At 41.2% G+C, this 18,137-nt stretch overlaps 1 protein-coding gene across 2 annotated transcripts in view; it reads right to left on the bottom strand.

Moving 5' to 3' along the window:
• The window catches only part of nedd4a (NEDD4 E3 ubiquitin protein ligase a), a 29,037-nt gene extending 11,534 nt beyond the window's left edge, over positions 1 to 17,503 (bottom strand). The window contains exons 1-5 of one of the 2 annotated variants that reach the window (XM_071910263.2): positions 17,264 to 17,503; positions 16,389 to 16,462; positions 14,458 to 14,536; positions 14,315 to 14,353; positions 13,828 to 13,881 (exon numbers count right to left, since the gene is read on the bottom strand). In XM_071910263.2, the coding sequence (XP_071766364.1) occupies positions 13,828 to 13,881; positions 14,315 to 14,353; positions 14,458 to 14,536; positions 16,389 to 16,462; positions 17,264 to 17,308 (291 nt within the window). In that variant the 5' untranslated portion in view covers positions 17,309 to 17,503. Of the gene's footprint in view, positions 1 to 6,434; positions 7,767 to 13,827; positions 13,882 to 14,314; positions 14,354 to 14,457; positions 14,537 to 16,388; positions 16,463 to 17,263 lie in introns of those variants that run through there. The other variant, XM_071910261.2, reaches the window with a different exon arrangement.
• Between the last annotated feature and the right edge of the window lie 634 nt (positions 17,504 to 18,137).

Raw genomic sequence — 18,137 nt, 5'->3', positions numbered from 1 at the left:
ACAGTAGTATCTTGTCCTCAAACACACACACGACTGGTCTAGATATTCAGGTGCCATTATTCAGCCATACTGTATTCAATCATCTTTAGAGTACCCAATGAAAAATCACTATAATATTCCTATATATTCCTTATAGTGACCTTATCATTCTTATGGTATTTTCTTTATCTCCTATTGTATCACTGTAATATTCCAACAGGCCGTTCAAAAATGTATTATACTATAGTTCTTTCTCTGCAGGCCGACTCCTCTAGCAAACTGTTAGATCTTTAATCATGAAGACTATCAGGAATTATTATCTTTATTCATCAATGCAGTAAAAGTACCAAACAGCACACAAAGCTGCTCTATGTTCCTATTTGAAATGATGACCATTTCCAATATATTTCAGTATATGTGGCCTACTTAGCAATCTGTTTGTCAGATGTCATTGAATGGTCGCATTGTGTTATTGCTCCAGAGGATTCAGACAGATGCAGCATTTGTCAGATTCATATTCTCTGCTCTGAACATTTCTTTTGCTGCATGCCTTGATCACACTGCCTTTACAACCTTGAAGGCAGAAGGCTGAAGGCTGAAGGCAAACACACAACGGTGTCAGAGTCAGCTTTGTGACCAAATTAACACCCCCAGCACGTCAAACTGGCTGACAGCAGTATGGAGTGTTTACATGAACAAATATAGATGAAACCCTCCTTCGTCCTGCACTTGCACTTCTAACGGTGCGGCAGAGACAAACAGATAAGCCCAGGTTCAAGGACAGGCTGCATGTAGACCAGCGATGGCCAGCCTCAACAAGCCTTAAATCCACTGCCATATGAATCTCTCTCTCCTATATGTACAGTCATTTGCGCCAGACCGTTAAAGACTTTAACCACAATGTCGAGACCGTTATGAATCTTTAATGTTCGTGTCTTTGGGATTGTTGGAAAGATTTATGTTCTTTACTTTTACAATTAGTTACAATCTGTAGATGGACAGAGTCGTCACTGGATGTCTTGGAAGGGTATTTTTCCTTGTTACGTTGCCTAGTTTTTGGAATGAGCACCAATGGAGATACTGACATGTCTTTTGTGTGTGTGTGTGTGTGCTTGTGTGTGTGTGTGTGTGGGGGTGTGTGTGTGTGTGTGTGTGTCGGTCTGAGTACACGTACTTGGTCATGTTTGTCTTGTGTAAAGTGTTTAGCAGTAGCTGACTGCTGGTTCTTTCTCTGGTTTGCTTATTTATGTTTACCTGTGTTCACTTAGTTAGCTGCTGTTGTGTTTATGCCACATTAACAAAAACCACAGACACACTTTTTTTGCACACACACACTTACACGCATATATACCCTCCACAAGATATACTGCATTTATTATATTCTTACCAGTTTGTTTTGCATATCTGTCTGGTGGTTTAGGTGTATTGAGCCCAATTCTTGTATAATTCGTTTTTATACATTACTCTCTGTATCTGTTTTTTCCCTCTTTTCCAACTTTTATTGATACTGAGGTGAAATGATCATCCACTTGAGAAGGATGTTGAATCCTCTCAGATTTTACATATCCTTTGGTAATAATTACATACTGTCCATACACAACAGACATATATAGTGTACTACATCTCCAGTAAACTGGCTAATAGATGAGTTTATGTATTGTTAGGGTTTCATAGAGTTAAACAAAAAGGAGTCGCTGCACACTCGTAGCTCTGATGCATAGATTTTACTAAGACAGGGTTAAGACTTAACCCTGATGAAGGCAGCATGAATTGCTGAAACATTGGTTTATTGTGATGTCTTAATAAATGTGTGCATCAGAGCTAAGAGTGTGCGCAGACTCTTTTGTTTAAGTTTGTTGAGACCTGTTGGCTTCCACCTCGCCAATACAGGTGCACACTTCTTATTTTGAAAGGTTTCATAGAGAAGCACATCCTCCTAAGTGCAAGTATGAAAAGAGGAGATTTCTGTTCCTAAAACGTCCTGTCCCACACGTCTGTATAGGTTATCCAATATCATGGCATCCTTTATCAGGTCTCATTCAGGTCAATGTGTGGCCTTCAAATGGAGTGCGCATCTTGGGAGCACAAGCTTCAGTTAAAAATCCAGCAGCGCTGAATTATACAAACGACATCTAGAAGGCTAAAAAGGTGTTACAGGTGTCTGCTGTCACTTCCCTTTTAGCACTGATCAGATCTGCATTCACCTAATTCCACTTCCACTATGCCTACATTTACGCTTACACTTCACCCAGAACATGTCACCCACTAATTTTGAACCTCCCATAACTCCCAGCAACAATATGTCAATATGCTGACCTTCCTAACTTTAAACAGCCTGCTCAGATTTTCAGAAGTTGCATTGCACCAACAATCACAGACTAATGGGCCAACTGACCCCTCTGTCTTGAAACAGCCCAGATGTATTGTGGTTCATAAACTACAATACATCAGCAATCACAGACCCAAAACAACGCCTGTCCCTGCCGGTTTCAAAAGGTCACCGAGTTCACCTTTATGTCAATAAAAAACAGATTACAGCATTTGCTGTAAAATGAAAAACTGTCTCTTCCCTTTGGTACCTCCCTGGATATAAAGGTGAGGTGAAGTGATGCCTAAGTTTGACAAAGAAGAACTGGGTGCTTTTTTATGTATTTGAAAAAATTGCCCAATGAAAAGATGAGCCTACAAATAAATGGCCATTACTTGTTCAGAGTGTTCCTGATGGTCAGACATAGACGGCTTACAAAACCAAATGCTACTCACTGCATCATCTGGTATGACAAACAAGATTGTGCCAAACATCTATAGACAGATGTTAAGTCTCTGTGAATCAAGCCTGGTGAAATCTATCTTGATGTAGCTAGGCAACAACAAACTGCTTCTGACAAGTGGACAGCAGCCTGTGAAACTACTCATTTCAAGAGCTACGCAGCTAATGTTATTGGAGCAGGATGTATAGAGCCGCACCATCGTAATCAGGAGGTTAAGGGTCTAAGAAAGGATTCCATAAAATGAGATAAAAACATTTAGATATTTGTTGGAGTTAGGGACACAGGCTGCCTGGTGAGAGTGCAGGACCTGCAGGGGCTGTGCTTCACTGTAATCCCCAAGTTCAGTCAAACCTGTAACAAGGTTTGAGAAGCCCTTGTTATCCTCACCTGAGATCTTTTGACATTACTGCAAAAGAGACCAGCTTCATACAGACTGATGCCCTATGCACTATTAAGGAGGGAAAAGTATCTTGTGTCTTGATTTCTATCTGCTGAATGATTTTCTTTATAGATATATACACACACACACACACACACACACACACACACACACACACACACACACACACACACTACAAATGTTTGTTGCATACTGTTCAGGTTTTTTCACCTTATCGGCTCTGCCTATTTTGAAGGGTGTGTTATTTCTTTCTGGCATTCATGTTACTTTTCATTTCTTCAGTTCTACGTTTGTCTTGTATAGGTTATTGTGAAACAGTGTCCTGATCCATCCTGTCCAGTAGGCAGAAGGCCAACCAATCCTCAGCTGCCAACTTTTTCAAACAAACAATGAGCCCGTTTGTTTGCCAGGTGATTCTGATAGAGGCTGTGCAACCAAAACATGTTCATTGTAACTAGTAAATAGCGACAAAGATCACAAATGTTTCATGAATGCTGGCTATTTTTCAGTTTTTGAGCAGTTCAAGGGCTGAAAGTTAAAGCTCAATAGTCTGCACATGGGAAAAAGGACAGTTTTCTGCATGGTAGGTGTGACTGGCAATAAAACGTCTCAAAACGAGGTTTAAACTTTAACTATGAAATAAAGCCACCCACCCCTGCCACACACACACACACACACACACACACACACACACTGTAGCAGCTACAAAACACTAATTGGACTATAAAATTGGGACAGTCCATGATGGCAGGTGGGTCATTTTCAACCTGATACCCTGGACTTAATTTGGGCCTCTGAAAATGGAATTGTTTATTTTTCCCCCCATTCATTCTATACATTCTTGGTTCATTATCATGTGAATGCAAGATGAGCCTAGATCATATGATGACTACTGGAGTACAGTTTAATTGCTACGGAGATCCCCTGTTTGGAATATTATCCATTTCTTCACCTTCTTTCCATAGTGCGTCTGGACCTGGCTGATCATTAACCTGAGAGATGAGGCCTGCAAGGTCACTACCGATAAGAACAACAGAGCGGAAAGTTTCATGAAATTTGCACTGTGGTATTTTTAACAACATAGCCGGCAACCATCAACAAAATGGACTGCTTCACCAACAAAGCTCTCACTGCTTGACTGAACCGCTACAAAACAAAAACACAACCCTGGGAGCATGGTTTTCTCTTCAAGCTTCACTTAAGAGCTGCACAGATTATTTTTTTTGCAGTCATCTTTTGGAAAACCTGAGTACATCTGAGTGAAGCAACAGCAGTTAGTCTCTCTCTTTACTCTGGGATGACAACTGGAAAAATTACATAGGACTAGATTTTGATTTTGTCATAATTTATTTCACAAACATTATTACATTCGCAAAGTTACAGCTGTCTATTTTTTGGTTCCCAGTCTCAGGGAGTTACATTAAAATACTGGATGATTTTTTGATTACATTAGATTTTTTGTTGGACTGTTTGCATCGTAATTTTCTGAGGATGTGTGCACATTTTTGCATTCAGAACCTTTATCATTGCTGTGAAATGAAGCTCATTTGTCAGTATAAAACTCAAAAAACATTGTATTACTCAATAAAATCTGTGCCCAATTTGGTGTTAATGGAGCAGCTCTCTCTTTGGGAGAGGGATATTCATTTTCAAAAATGTTTTGTGAAATGTTTGTATTTTTAGGGTGAAAGGTATATTTTACATGCGTTTATAAGTCATTTAGATTATGAGGAACTTGTTGCTTAACATTTCGAAATATTGCGCACGTTACTCTGTGAATCATCAATTCATTTGGGGTTGCCAAGTGTTAGTAGGCATTGCCAGAATGTAAACAAAGGTGTGTGATATTTGACTGACGCAGACTTCTGAGAGAGAGACGTGTCTAAATTCTGCTAAATAACCATGAAGATAACTAAGGACATCAAGATGAAATGCAAAATAAATACACTTGGTCCTTGATAATGCTTTTACTAGTCACCATGATTAGTATCTAGAGGACATTTAAAGATACCTTATTTTAAGAAAATAAAATTTAGATCTGCATAAGCAGACTTAAAGGTAAGGGCACTAGCTAATTACTGGCGCGGGCCTTCTTTCTTGACAACCTGCTAAATGCAGAGCGAGAAGGGGGGGGGCTGACACCTGATACTTTACAAACACTGCCTGGCAGGGGGACCCATAGGGAAGGGAACACACCACCCTATTACTGGGAAAGGCTCACGCTCCCACCCTGCCTACATTACACGACCCCCCCCCCCATCTCCACAGATGGCTGGCATGACTGAGCGCTGCTCTAGTATCATGCTGTTAAATTTGAATCCACAGGACTGGGCAGAGCTACAGCCCACCAGACTATCTGGAGTCAGGGGGAATATTTCAGAGGCGCTTTATTTATATCAGGAAGGGGCTCTGCTTTTCCCACAACTAAAATTAGCCTGGGTAAATACTTCAGCTGATTACTCAAAGCGTTAACAGAATAATAAAAATGGAGAACTATTCTAAAATTAAGCATGTGTGTATTCACATTCTAACAACCCAACACACTTACAAGCCAAAAGGACGCTGAATTTTTCCTTCTCTTTCAGCATTTTCTTGGAAACCAATATGTAAATGGCTTACTGTAATGTAACCAAACGCCTTTGAATGTTTGTCCACATTGGGCTTGTTAATTGCATGACTTAGCTGTAGCCATCTTCTCAGTTACTGAACGTAGCTGTTTCTTGTGGAGAGCCTAATGGCTGACCCTGAGTAAACAGAGCTTCACGGATTTGAATGGTGATATCAGAGAAGGAGAGCAGCATTATCACAGCATTATTATATTGCGCATAAACATAGGCCTGTCTTATAATTATTCACGTCTCTGGTAGCGCACACCTGTGTGTTAGAAACATTATGCAATTAAACTTTCCTCTGGCAACAATAAGCCCAATAAGCAAAATACATAGTGCAGCCACTTTATCAACACCATCGTTATTTGTCATTCACAGTGCTCATTGACATCCTACTTCCTTTTCATTCTGTACATGAAAGCAGAACTCGAAGTTGTTACACTTAAGCTGGCACAGCAAAACAGTTTATGGTATAATGTGTATTCAGGGAGGTCTTTAAGTACTAATTTGAGTTGAGAACTGTTTGCCTCTCAAGTCATGGTGAAATGTATAGCCATTTCACCTGAACAATGATTCTCCTTTTCTTAGAAGCTTGAGACATTTGGGCCCTGCTTAGTCGCAGCTCTGCTGAGCAGGGAGCAGCAGTTAATTCCGGTGTAGAAACGTAACACTCACCTTGGGGTTTTGGCCGGGGTTCTTTGGAATATAATCCCCTTTGTGGCTTGTGTTTACATCAGCGACAGAGCTAGACACCTTAGCGGGAGAGCAAGGGGACAGATGGATGTGCACATGTGGAGAGCAAGGGCTAGTGAGATTTGGGTTTGAAACGTGACATGAAATTTCAGTGTTGGGGTAGGGCACTTCCAGGGAAAAGCTCCTTTGTATGGCACGATGACAGTGGGTTTCCTCAGGCCTTTCCTGTCCTCTTCCTCCTGGAGAGACTTTGTGGTTCTTTTCTGATGGCTTAGCTGAGGAGAACAAACAAGCTGAGGTACTTCGGTACAGCTTTTTGTGAGGGTCCTGTTCACCCTCGGGCTGTGGCGCTGGGTAAGAAGCCTCAGGATGTTCCACACTGACTGTAGCCCTGGCTGTAGCTCCCTTCCCAGATATCACTGGTCTCTGGTGGGCAAAGTGAAGCAGCACACTGCTAGAGTGCCGGTTTGACCGGTCTAACATCGCTGACCGCTCCATTATTTTGCTCCTGTCCTCCGTTTTACATTTTGGTTCATCCTGTAAAGGAACGTTAAATTGCACCATGTGTTTGCCGTCCCTGCACTCAGCTGAGGAACAGCTGCCTTTGGAGAGGCGACGGCCATTTAGTGCTGTGGCGGTGGACCCTTTGCAAGTGACTTCCTCATCATCCTGTGAGGATTCGCTGGCAGATGTCTGGAGAGATGTCTGATGAGAACCCCTCGCTGGAGGGAGAGCAGGCAGAGCCACTGGGCTGACTGGGGAGGCAGGTGGGGTGCTACAGGGGCTCTTTGGAAATATAACCAAGGAGGAGCACCGTCTCAAAGGGACCTTGGACTTGCAGCAGGGTAGACTCCTCTCCTGGACAGTCCTGTGCTGTTCTGGAGCCTCTGGCTCAAAGATGCTGTTGCTGCTACAGTATCCTGCATCGCTGGCCATGCTGCTGCTGCATGAGCCTCCGTCAGAGCCGCTACCTGCTCCTCCTTCACAGCCACCTGGCTCTCCATCCTCTGCACTGCCCTCCAGCTCTCCACTGAGCTTACCACAGGGCTGAAGCGAGATCTGCAAAATGCTCTTCTTGCTACATCCTCCAGTGTTAACCTTGGGTATGAATACTGAAGAGTAACGCTGTAAATTACCGTAGTCTGGTGACAGGGGAGTCACCTTCAGGTGGACAGAGCTGTGCGCCAGGCTCTCTGTGGGGCTCCGAGCTGACGCACTGACTCCACTTTCCTCACCATGGCTGCTCAGGCTCTCTGACAGAGGGTCCGTGTTGCTTCTCCTCGACGCGAAATGCAAGCGGAGCCGGCGTGCCATTCGTTTAACTCTCTAATCCCTGCAATGCTGGTGAGTGTGGCATGATAAAACTTGCTAGCAGGAAAAAAGAACAGCAACGCAACTGCTCCGAGTTCTGCTCTGTGATTACAATCATTAGCGGCTGTACATTGCCAAAATAGCTCCGGTGACAACCTACATTCCTCTCAAGGCTGATCTCAGCTATTAGTCAGAGGCGGTCAGTCGTTCTGTTTGGAGGAATGACCCAAACACACGACCCTTGAAACTAAAGCAATCCCAGAGGTCCTCCTCTTTAAGGGGCTTAAACCCTACTCAGAAAACAAAAAGTTACACTGGATCCTGAAGGGCAGAGCTCCCACTGCCGACTTGCGTTAGAGCCCAGCCTCAGCTTTGTTGCAACTGTACCTCTTGAATTCCAGCCAGATTAGTAAAGTATCTAACACCCTCTGCCTTTTCCAGCCGCCACACTCGTGGTTACCCCTTTGAAAAAAACAACAACACGGTAGTCCTCCACTTTGCATCTTAGACTGAAGCTCTGGTAAACTGTTATGTCTGCCTCAGGCCGCTCGCTCAAGACTCCACTTCCCCTGCAGCTATGCTTCTAAAGTTTCTGCTGCTCTGTGCCCCCACAAATATTTTTACCCACTGGTATTGAATTACAGGAAATCAAAGGGAATGACTTTCGGCATAATTCTATATCAAACTGAGGACTGGGTTGCCAAATAGCATTCAAACATGAAACCACCACAGACTGTGGAAATATGCAGGAAAGTGATTGGTAGTAAAAAGCAAAAGTCATCAAATTCATAGTTCAAATGTTGGAAAAATAAAGCCATGAAAGATTTAGCTGATGGCCTGCAAAGAAACAGGAAATTTGTAATACATGACCTACAGAGAAGAAGGAATCTGCTACATTTTATCTCTCCATCAAACACAAAATAGTGGATAGACAAGACAGACTTGTGACTGCTTTGAGAGTGGCATGGCACCTGTGATATGACACCTCATGTAACAGTCAGTGCTGGTTTGATTTCCACTCTCTGGCTGCTGACAGTCCTCTTTATTAATGACAGCCTATTGTGAGTGAGGCCGGGCTATTTCAGGGGATTACTCTGCAACCAAGTCAGTTTCAGTACAATGCGTAATGGTAAGTGGCTCAGCCAGGATACAGACATGACTCAGAGGACACTTTGATGCAGTGAAGCTCACTCCCTATTCTTTACACTAACTCCGATGTGACTACTGTCAGGAAACCTCATGACAGGCTGTAAATCAAAGATCTAGGCAAAAGCAGGTGGTGGTGGCTGAGCCAGAGGATGTAAGTGGCTGACGCGCACTGTGCTGAAACACGTTTATGCCAAGTCATACGGTGTAGTAAGCCTAGAATAAATAGAAAAACACCGACCTGTGATAGAGACAATAGACATTAAATTGGTACCAAAAGCAACATTGTACCAAAAGCAGCATTTTAGAAAAAAAGGATATGTTTACTCAAGCCTTTAGGGAACGTTTTAGTGTCATTACATATAAAGCAGTAACAGCAAACTTTTGGACAATAAATAGCAGTGTTACTATTTTTTATTAAATTATGTTAATCTTGGTCAGCATATGGGCAAATATCATATTCATGAGTTAACTTCTTCTCTGTGGACAGAATAATAGGTAATTCACATAGGAACAATTTGAGTTAAGTTGACCAGAAGATTCCTAAGTATTGGGAGTTTTATAATACCTACAGATCTTGCAGATCACACCACTGTGACAGGCCTCATCTCCAACAATGAGCTGGAGATGAACAGCAGAGAGAGGTGCACTAGTGTCATGGAGCATTAACAAGTTGGAACCCGACTTCCCTTAGAACTGAGGAAATGACGAACAAAGAAAACCACCCTTCGAAGTGAAAGGTTCAGCACTCAGCAGGGTACAGTCATTCAAATTTCTGTGAACTACCATCTCTCAGGAAGTGTGATGAGAACAACATCACTTCCAAGAAAGCTTGGCAGCAGATGTACTTTGTCCACCAACTGAAGATGTTCAACATCTCTTGGGCAGGCTTTGCACAACCACAACACAATAAATCATCACTTCCTGTTTAACTGTCTGGTTCAGTGCTGCATCTGCACAATCCAAGGGCAAACTGCTTACAGTCGTCCAGCAAGCGTTTAACTCCTGTCGCCTCCCCTGCATCGAGTCTAACCATTTGTTAGCCAGAACCCACAGGCTAGGAAACAGTCAATCATGACCAAAGCAGCATGCCTTCAGAGCATTTTCTTGCTCTCACCAACTGACGACCAGCCGGATGGCCATTCTGCCCAAGTACTACCCCTTTCACCTATCAGTCACCTCTACAGTATCACTTCTCTTTGAGTCTGCTACTGATCAGAACAATTTCCCACTGTCATGTGACAACTTTCTACCATTCCTGATTTCTTAAAATATGTTTGTGTTCATCCAATCTGTGAATACTATCACCATGAATAATCTCTCACCATCTACATGATGTCTGTATATGACTATGTTTACATGCATGGAGTAACTGGCTGTTGGACCATACTCCAATTAAGGTATTATTTGGGTTAAGCAGTTTACATGAACTTTTGATACCCTGTTTCCATGAATAAATCAGTTAACAGAATATTCCTGTCCACCTGTAGTGTCTCATCCACAGATAAAACAGTCCGCCGGCCAAAAAAAGTATGAAAGATGTAGCTGCCGGCTCCCCTCTCCCCATCTGACTGAGGTTACTTCTAATACAGGGGAAACAAATGATAAACCCAATGGTAAGTCCTGCTCACCGCCATGTTTTTTGTTGACATGAAAATGTACCCATAACAATGTGTGAGCCTGAGTTTGAGTTTGCACAGACGGCGAAAACAAGAAATGAAAGCAGTAAGATGTTTACATGCCACTGTGACTCGTTTAATATGGGAGTGAGCCAGGCATCTGAACCGAGTATGAGCTCAACTGGGTAACTGAGATATTATGTTTTCATGCATCAACCTAAAGCCTGATTCACCAATCATTCACCAATTAATGAGGATTTTTAGAAAAATAAAATGTCTCTTGTACTCTTAAGCCTAATGGGAACTTGTTCCAGTACCACTATGTGTGAAAAGTAACAGTTACATTCTGGACTGACAAAGAGTGTAGCATTGTAGCTGAGCAACAAAGTATGCAGACTTAGAGTCACTAAAACATATTCACCGACATTTACTTTTCACATATTATAGTATGCTAAGGGTGCATTTATTTGAGATTATGTGCGTACGTAAGCCAAGTACTCAATTTCATCAAACTCAAAATATCCCAGAACCTTATGTGAGTGTGTATATTTCAAATAAGAGTATGACTTACTGGCAAAAATTACTTGCAACTTCTGTTACGCAGACTTCATCTTTAGGTTGTAATTAGATATTAGAGACCATGTAACAAACCCTAAGCTGACATATTGAACTCAGCATAAATGAAGGACAAGTTTTGTAGTTTCCAGCATACACAGACCAGGAGAAGCAGAAAGAATCCTGCTGGGCCAGTGAGTGTGTGGGCCGGTCGGACTGGTCGGCATGTAACAATTTGTGAATATTTGTTGTCTTGTGTGAACCGACCAGCGACGGTCTGTGTGGTTTTATCGGCCCTCTCTCTCTCTCTCTCTCTCTATTTCTTTCCATGTCAGACTGGCAGTGGCGCACACACACACACACACACACACACACACACAACTACTACTGACGCGCCCCTCCAAATCACAACAGAATGTACTTGAAGGATGACAAAGCAGATTAGAATCGGTCAAACCCAGGCTTGTTTTACCACGTGACGGGCAAACTGATGACGTAATGACAAGTTCTAGAAGCCTTAGGTCAAACTGTAAACAAAATGGCAGAAAAAGAAAAGGAGGAGCTGAGGAAGCACAGATATTTAAAAAAGCACTGCAAAATGTGCCAAACAGACCAACATGTTTCAACAACAACAACAAGCTCACAGTTGACGGTCCCATAAGATAATTAGGATGACAAAGATAATAAGGCAGAGGTAGCAGCAGAGAGGGAGTGGGCCAAAAACAGGCACATGATATGACATGCATTACACAGCAGTATTAAGTACAAAATGGTTATATGGCCATCTAAGTGACATACAACAGTGCATTGACTTAGTCATTAATGATCTACTGTATGTCTTCCTCTGTAAGAATCTCGTTTTTTGCTGCTGTTTTTTGCAGTCACTGAGCAGTCTGCCAGTAAGACAAGTTATTGATGAGGCAGCGCCCAGTTAGAAGCCCAGGAGGATCATTGAGGACAGGGCATGTAGAGATATGCCCAATGTCATTGTAAGTGCAATTAAATAAGCAAACTGTTAAACGTGTAAACTACTACTACTGTACTATACTAAAACTAAAATAGATTCAGAGTGCAGAATAGAAAGAAATTTAATACTAATGCAAGAGGCTAATTAATGCTCAAAGAGAAAGTTTAGACATAGTTTACAGCTTAGTTACCACACTATTTATCTGGCTCCAGACCTCACAGTTGACTGGTTCACTTTTAACATTTACGATTGATGATTGGATTATTGTGTGGAGAAACTGCTGCTACAATGTTGCATAAAACTCTACTGATACATTGCAATATGCAAATCATTGACTACATAACAATATACACTTGCAATACGGCTGTGTAGGGGTGTGGTTATATTTAGTTGATATAACTGTTGCTTAAGGTTAAGTGTCTAAATGTGTGTGAGGTCAAACTCAGGACTTTGGGGCCACTAATGCTGGCTAATTGCTAGACTGTGTTTATATTACATATGGTTAGCACAGTTAGCTCCAAGTATCAGACGGTAGTGGTGCTGTCACTTGAGTCGAGGAGGGTGGGGCTTGAGTCTGGGTGCTTAGAGCCGCCATCATCAGGTGTCCCAGGACTTACATCAGGCAGGCAGGAAACTGGGTCAGCAGCTGTACTGATCCAGCATCATGCTTCAGCCTGCCACTTATTTCTCACTCCTCACTGCTTTTACGATGCTGTGCACTAAATGTAAAATAACATTGGACACTAGTATCTAGGCTACATTCACAACAATCTCCTGTCTGCAGTTCAACATCTTATCCAGCAACACACAATAACTAACACACGGGTTCTCACAGTTTGGCTACCAACCATAAGACCCCTATGCATGTGTTTCATAATCAGTACTTCGCAACATATCTCTTCACATAATATGGCCACCTAAGTGATAAACAACACCCTATGTGATATGCAACTGCCTTTGAACTCGGTCTACGCCTGTACAACGACAGGCGTTAGGATGTCATTAGTGTAGCCAGGCTTTGCCCATATTTACAGCTCTCGATAATAAGGTATCCCAGGTTTCAAACAATATCAAATATGTCATGGCAAAATAAGGGCGGCTGTATATTTGACAGGCAGATAAACCATGTTAGCCTGGCACTGACTGGAAGATGCCTTTATTTACAGAAATATGACACAATCCCTTGCACTTATTCGAGACAGACTACCATTCGAGACTTGGCATTCACAAAAGGTTTTATGGTCTGCACACAAGTCAAGTTAAATAGGATGACATGTCTTGACTTTGAATATTTGTTTACATGAGCAAAGGTCTTCTTTATTAAAACACATAAGATTTTCCTTGATGCCAAAAATCAATTAAGCCATATCCCTCTATAGCTGATTCTTCCTCAATTAATTTCCAGTACTTTTCAATACTCTTTTCATGTTCATTCAAGATTTTCCAGACCTGCCCATCTAGAGCCTATGCATTGGCCAGAGCTTTTAAACACAATATAGTCAGTGATAACATATGACCCCATATTCCCGGCAAACTGATATCTACCACGAGAGCTGCCGGGGAGCAGCAACTTGACCCAGTGGAAACTCTGGTCCTATCCACCTTTGGGTGCTACTTAAACAGATTTTGTAACAAGAAACACAGAACTAGAACAATCTAAAAGGGAAAAAAACTGGCCCAACACACCTAGCTACAACTTAAATTTGAAATCTGACAAACAAATCACATAAAATGCTGAACATATCTGAGTAACTTAGAACATATCTGAAGAACTTACCAGACGATTTTCATCGAACACCTCCAACAGCAGACGATGCTTTCTGGGATCAACCTGAAAGATAATACATAATCACAAAGTTAAAACTGTTGAATCAATGGGTTGGAAGCACTTTACTGTGTGCAAGTAAAAATGATCCAAGGTCTAAGAAGCCCACCTGATAAGCAATACAATGTAATTTCTGCTCTAGTCAAATATAGGTTAATCCAATTTCCTGTTATGAGATGCCAAATCTGCTCTGTGTCCTACAGCACAGCAAAGGCACATAACTGCACTTTGTGAGAAAAGTGGGAGATTAATAGAAGCATTTTAAGCTGTAGAGCTATTGCAGATTTGACATTTTCTTTCCCCCAGATCCTGTCACACCCAACCCAATTATCGCCATGGAGCCACAGTGAACTGCATATCAATGATCATAGCTAAATCACACAAGAGGATTAAGTCAATGATGGCTTAAAATTTTTGCTTTTGATGCCTTTTCACTTACTCGGAAATAGAATTCTTCGTTCCATTTTGGGTGCAATGTCTTCAGGTTAAAAGAGATGCAAAAGAAAAATGAATTAATAATAAGATATGAGCTCACTAATAAACCACAATTGTATTTGCTTATTCTGACTTTCGGTTACTCACCTTTTTTATTGTTTTGGTCTGAAGACTTGTTAGTTCTCCATTGACAGGGTCATAGAGGGACAGTCTTGTATACGGATCACTGTAACAAAAAAGAGGGAGAAACAGAGCTTTGAACAGCTATTCCAAATTAAAACTATGGCGTGAAGATCCGTCTATAAAGAATAAAACACTCTCTTTGCAACTATCAATGTATTAATGGCTTGTACAAACGTTCTGGCATTACTGAGTCTTTTCTTCCACTCCAAAGGCTAAAGATCACTTCAAAGTCTTTTCAAAGTCTGATCAGACCAGGCATCACCTTCGGACATGAGAAAGATTAACATGATGCTTCCAGCTATGGTCAACATAAAATGGATTGTAGTTTGATTCTGAGATGAGGAAAGCATGGGTTGAGGCACTGTGACACCCAATAAAACCACATCTTAGTTCACTGGTTTTACCATCACAGGTATTACAAAGTTAGTAACTGCAGCAATGTTTTGTTATCGGCAATGTATTGAATCACTGGTGTTACCGGTTCATTGCTGATATGGCAATTTTGGAGCCAAATCACTAATATTATGCAAACAGTAGGTATAAAAGTATGGACTCTCTTGACTTTCTGCACATTTTATTGCACAATATGCAATATGCAAAATGCACTCAATTAGATTTTTTTTTGGTCAGAGTTGTATGCACACTGCTCCTTTCTATCAAAAAATAAGAACATTTTTAATGTGTTTCAATCAAGGTTATTATACTAAAACTAAGCCAAAAACCAGGTATTAAAAATCATCACTGTTAAACAGAAATAAAATAAAAACTAGACTTTCTGACTAAAACTATCTTGTCTACTTGTAAAACAAAAACATGCATGAAATGTTTTCATCTTTTGGTTGATGTGCAGGGTAAAAAGGAATGAATTTTGGGCAGAGAATTTTTATTGAATGCTAAGTACAGCATGAGATGGCGATATCCTCTAGACCGACATGTTCGACCCCCATGATCCCCTCTGGCTCTCAGAGGAAGTGTCAGCATCATCGTCTGCACAACACGTGTGGAAAATTGTTGGGAGAATGGGATTATTATATTATCTATATTATACTATATTATCTGGGATTATTTTGAGCTAAATGGTCTGAATTCAGATTGCTGTTGCATTTGTGCAGCACGAAACCAAGCTGTCCCAACTTTAAGTTAGTTGGGAGTGCATTGAAAAATGTATGCAAATCATTTTTAAACAGGATTTATGATATAGTTTATATTACAGAATATCTGTTGCAAACATATTCAAAATCCGTGTTCTGAACTTCTATCATTATACCTTTAAAAAAAAAACACCCCTCACAAAAATACTAAAACTAGAACTGAGACTAAACAAAAACTAAACATTGAAAAAAATATATAACTAAATTAAAACCAAACTCACACTGAAAACTAACCAATCTATGCATAACAATATGAAAATAATGAAAAAGTAATAAATAATGAAAAATCCCAAACTATAATAGCCCTGGTTTTAATTGAGTCGTGATAATCTTGATAATGCTGATAGTAGGTCCCATGAACACATCAGTTTAGGACTTAATGGGATTTTGGAGGGAGTGGTAGACTAATCAAGCACAACATTGCATATGGTTCACTTACAGTTGGCTCTAGTAGAGTCACTGAGGTTTCAGAAAAAATAAATAAAAATAGAAATCACCACCCTCCTGCTACTCTATGCAAAAGTACACAGGATGCAAATTCCATGTTTTTCTTTTCCAGCTTTACTAGATAATGGGCAGGACATTGGACAGGAAAAGGCCTCTAAAATTGCATCCTCTGTATGGCAGAAAGTGAAAAAGTACAAACTAATCTGAAATTACATGAAATGTACTGAGGCACAATATACACTAACCCTAACACTAACTCTTCTTAAGATATGTAAGTATTTAATATCAACAATTTACCTGGCTCCAAGTATATCCTTTTTGGCCAGCCCAACTCCAGCAACGACTTTCACTCTTAGGATCCTGGATTCCTCCTGAAATAACAACAAAAGTTCTATTACTCAATTTCATGATGACATTTACAAAGTTGACCCAACTGATAAAGCATATTGAGAGCTTTAATTCTCATTAATCACATCTGGGGAGAAGATAAATGTGTCTTTGTATTAATCACGTACTAATAACCACAGCCACATGACAGCTACAATCACTTTTTAACCTCTGTGTCACATGACATTTGGACACTACTTTGTAAATTTTCCATATCAGTCTCATTCATGCTTTTATTGTAGCTCCTGACTCATCATGATATTTCGCAATAAATCACATGGCTTAGTGTAAGGAAAATTACTTGGGCCCTACACTGTACCTGAATTGACAGGTCTAACATGATTGGAACTGATTAGGCATTTGATAATGTTGTCAATTTGAAAAACAAATCTGTGTAATGTTATGTGCAGGACGGGAAACAGCAGCTTTGCCAATGCAAAGACGAAGTAATGCGAGCCTGTGGGTTTCCTGGCTAAAAAGTAGAAATGGCTCTCCAATTAGGAAGTAATGGATAGCATTAGCTGGAAAGTAGTTTTAACGTCAAAAATGGCGATCAACCATACTGACAATTTATCGACCAGTGACACGTTTTAACACATGACATCAGTTACGTTACTATATCTAGGTTAATGAGCTAGCTCGCTAGCGTTATCTTCACAGCATAGTAACATATTATTGTTTTCCGTCGTTACGTTAACGCTAACGCTAGCTATGTTAGCCAGCTGGCTAACAGGACCACATGAACAATTTCATTTCAACGCTAGCAAATGTTTTGGTAACGTCACCTCATCTGTCTGAAGTCCTCGTATCTGGGGGGAAAGTGCAGCCATATCCTCTCCCTTCTCCCAGCAGGCGACAATAACAAGGTAACAAGGACACACTGATCGAGGTAACAGTAGACTCTTTCGGTGTTCAGTTACCACTCTGCGTTGCTGTGATCAGGCTGGTAGTTACCTAGAATCTGACCTACTAGCTAGCTGTTAAAACAAACAACTTTAGTTTAGTTGCGTCGTCGCGCATTCTAGTATCCATCCATCTCCTCCCTTTCCTCCTCCTCCTCCTTTTCTTCCTCCTCCTCCTCCTGTTTCCTTTGCCCTACCACTCCTCCAGCCTGAGCAGGCCCGGTCAGTGTACAAAATCACTGAGAGGGCACCTGTGTTGTTATTTCTTCATTGAATAGAATTGACATTGTATCAGCGTACAGTTTGTCTGACAAAATAGGTCTACATCACATGCTATGACTATTGGCAGCGAGGTGGTGGAGGTGGACAGGCCAAAATCAGTTCACCTTACAGCAGTGGTCCCCAACTCCGGTCCTCAGGACCAAACGTACTGCTGGTTTTCTTTGTAGCAGTCTAATGGGGGCTGATTCAGAAATTTGATGCCAGGTGAGTGAATGCAATTAACTACATGGTAGGGTAGAAAACCAGGACAGGAGTTAGGAACCACTGCCTTGGAGTAAAAAGTAGTCCATGACCATGTCTGGCAAGCTACTGTAACTAATCTCGTGTAGCCACACTTCTGGTTTAAATTAAGGAGGTCTGAGGAAATGTAAACACAATAGTTGGTTAGAAAAGGGCGGCGACGTTGTCAACATTCAAACCAGTCAGATTTCGCTAGGGTGGAGGCTGGCACGTGTTCACTTTTTTAGGCTACTAG

This window comes from Centroberyx gerrardi, chromosome 1 (genome assembly GCF_048128805.1).
Source record: "Centroberyx gerrardi isolate f3 chromosome 1, fCenGer3.hap1.cur.20231027, whole genome shotgun sequence".
NCBI classification, from domain to species: domain Eukaryota; kingdom Metazoa; phylum Chordata; class Actinopteri; order Beryciformes; family Berycidae; genus Centroberyx; species Centroberyx gerrardi.
The sequence above is the reverse complement of the archived record's forward strand: the minus strand, read 5'-3'. Positions and strand labels throughout refer to the sequence as shown.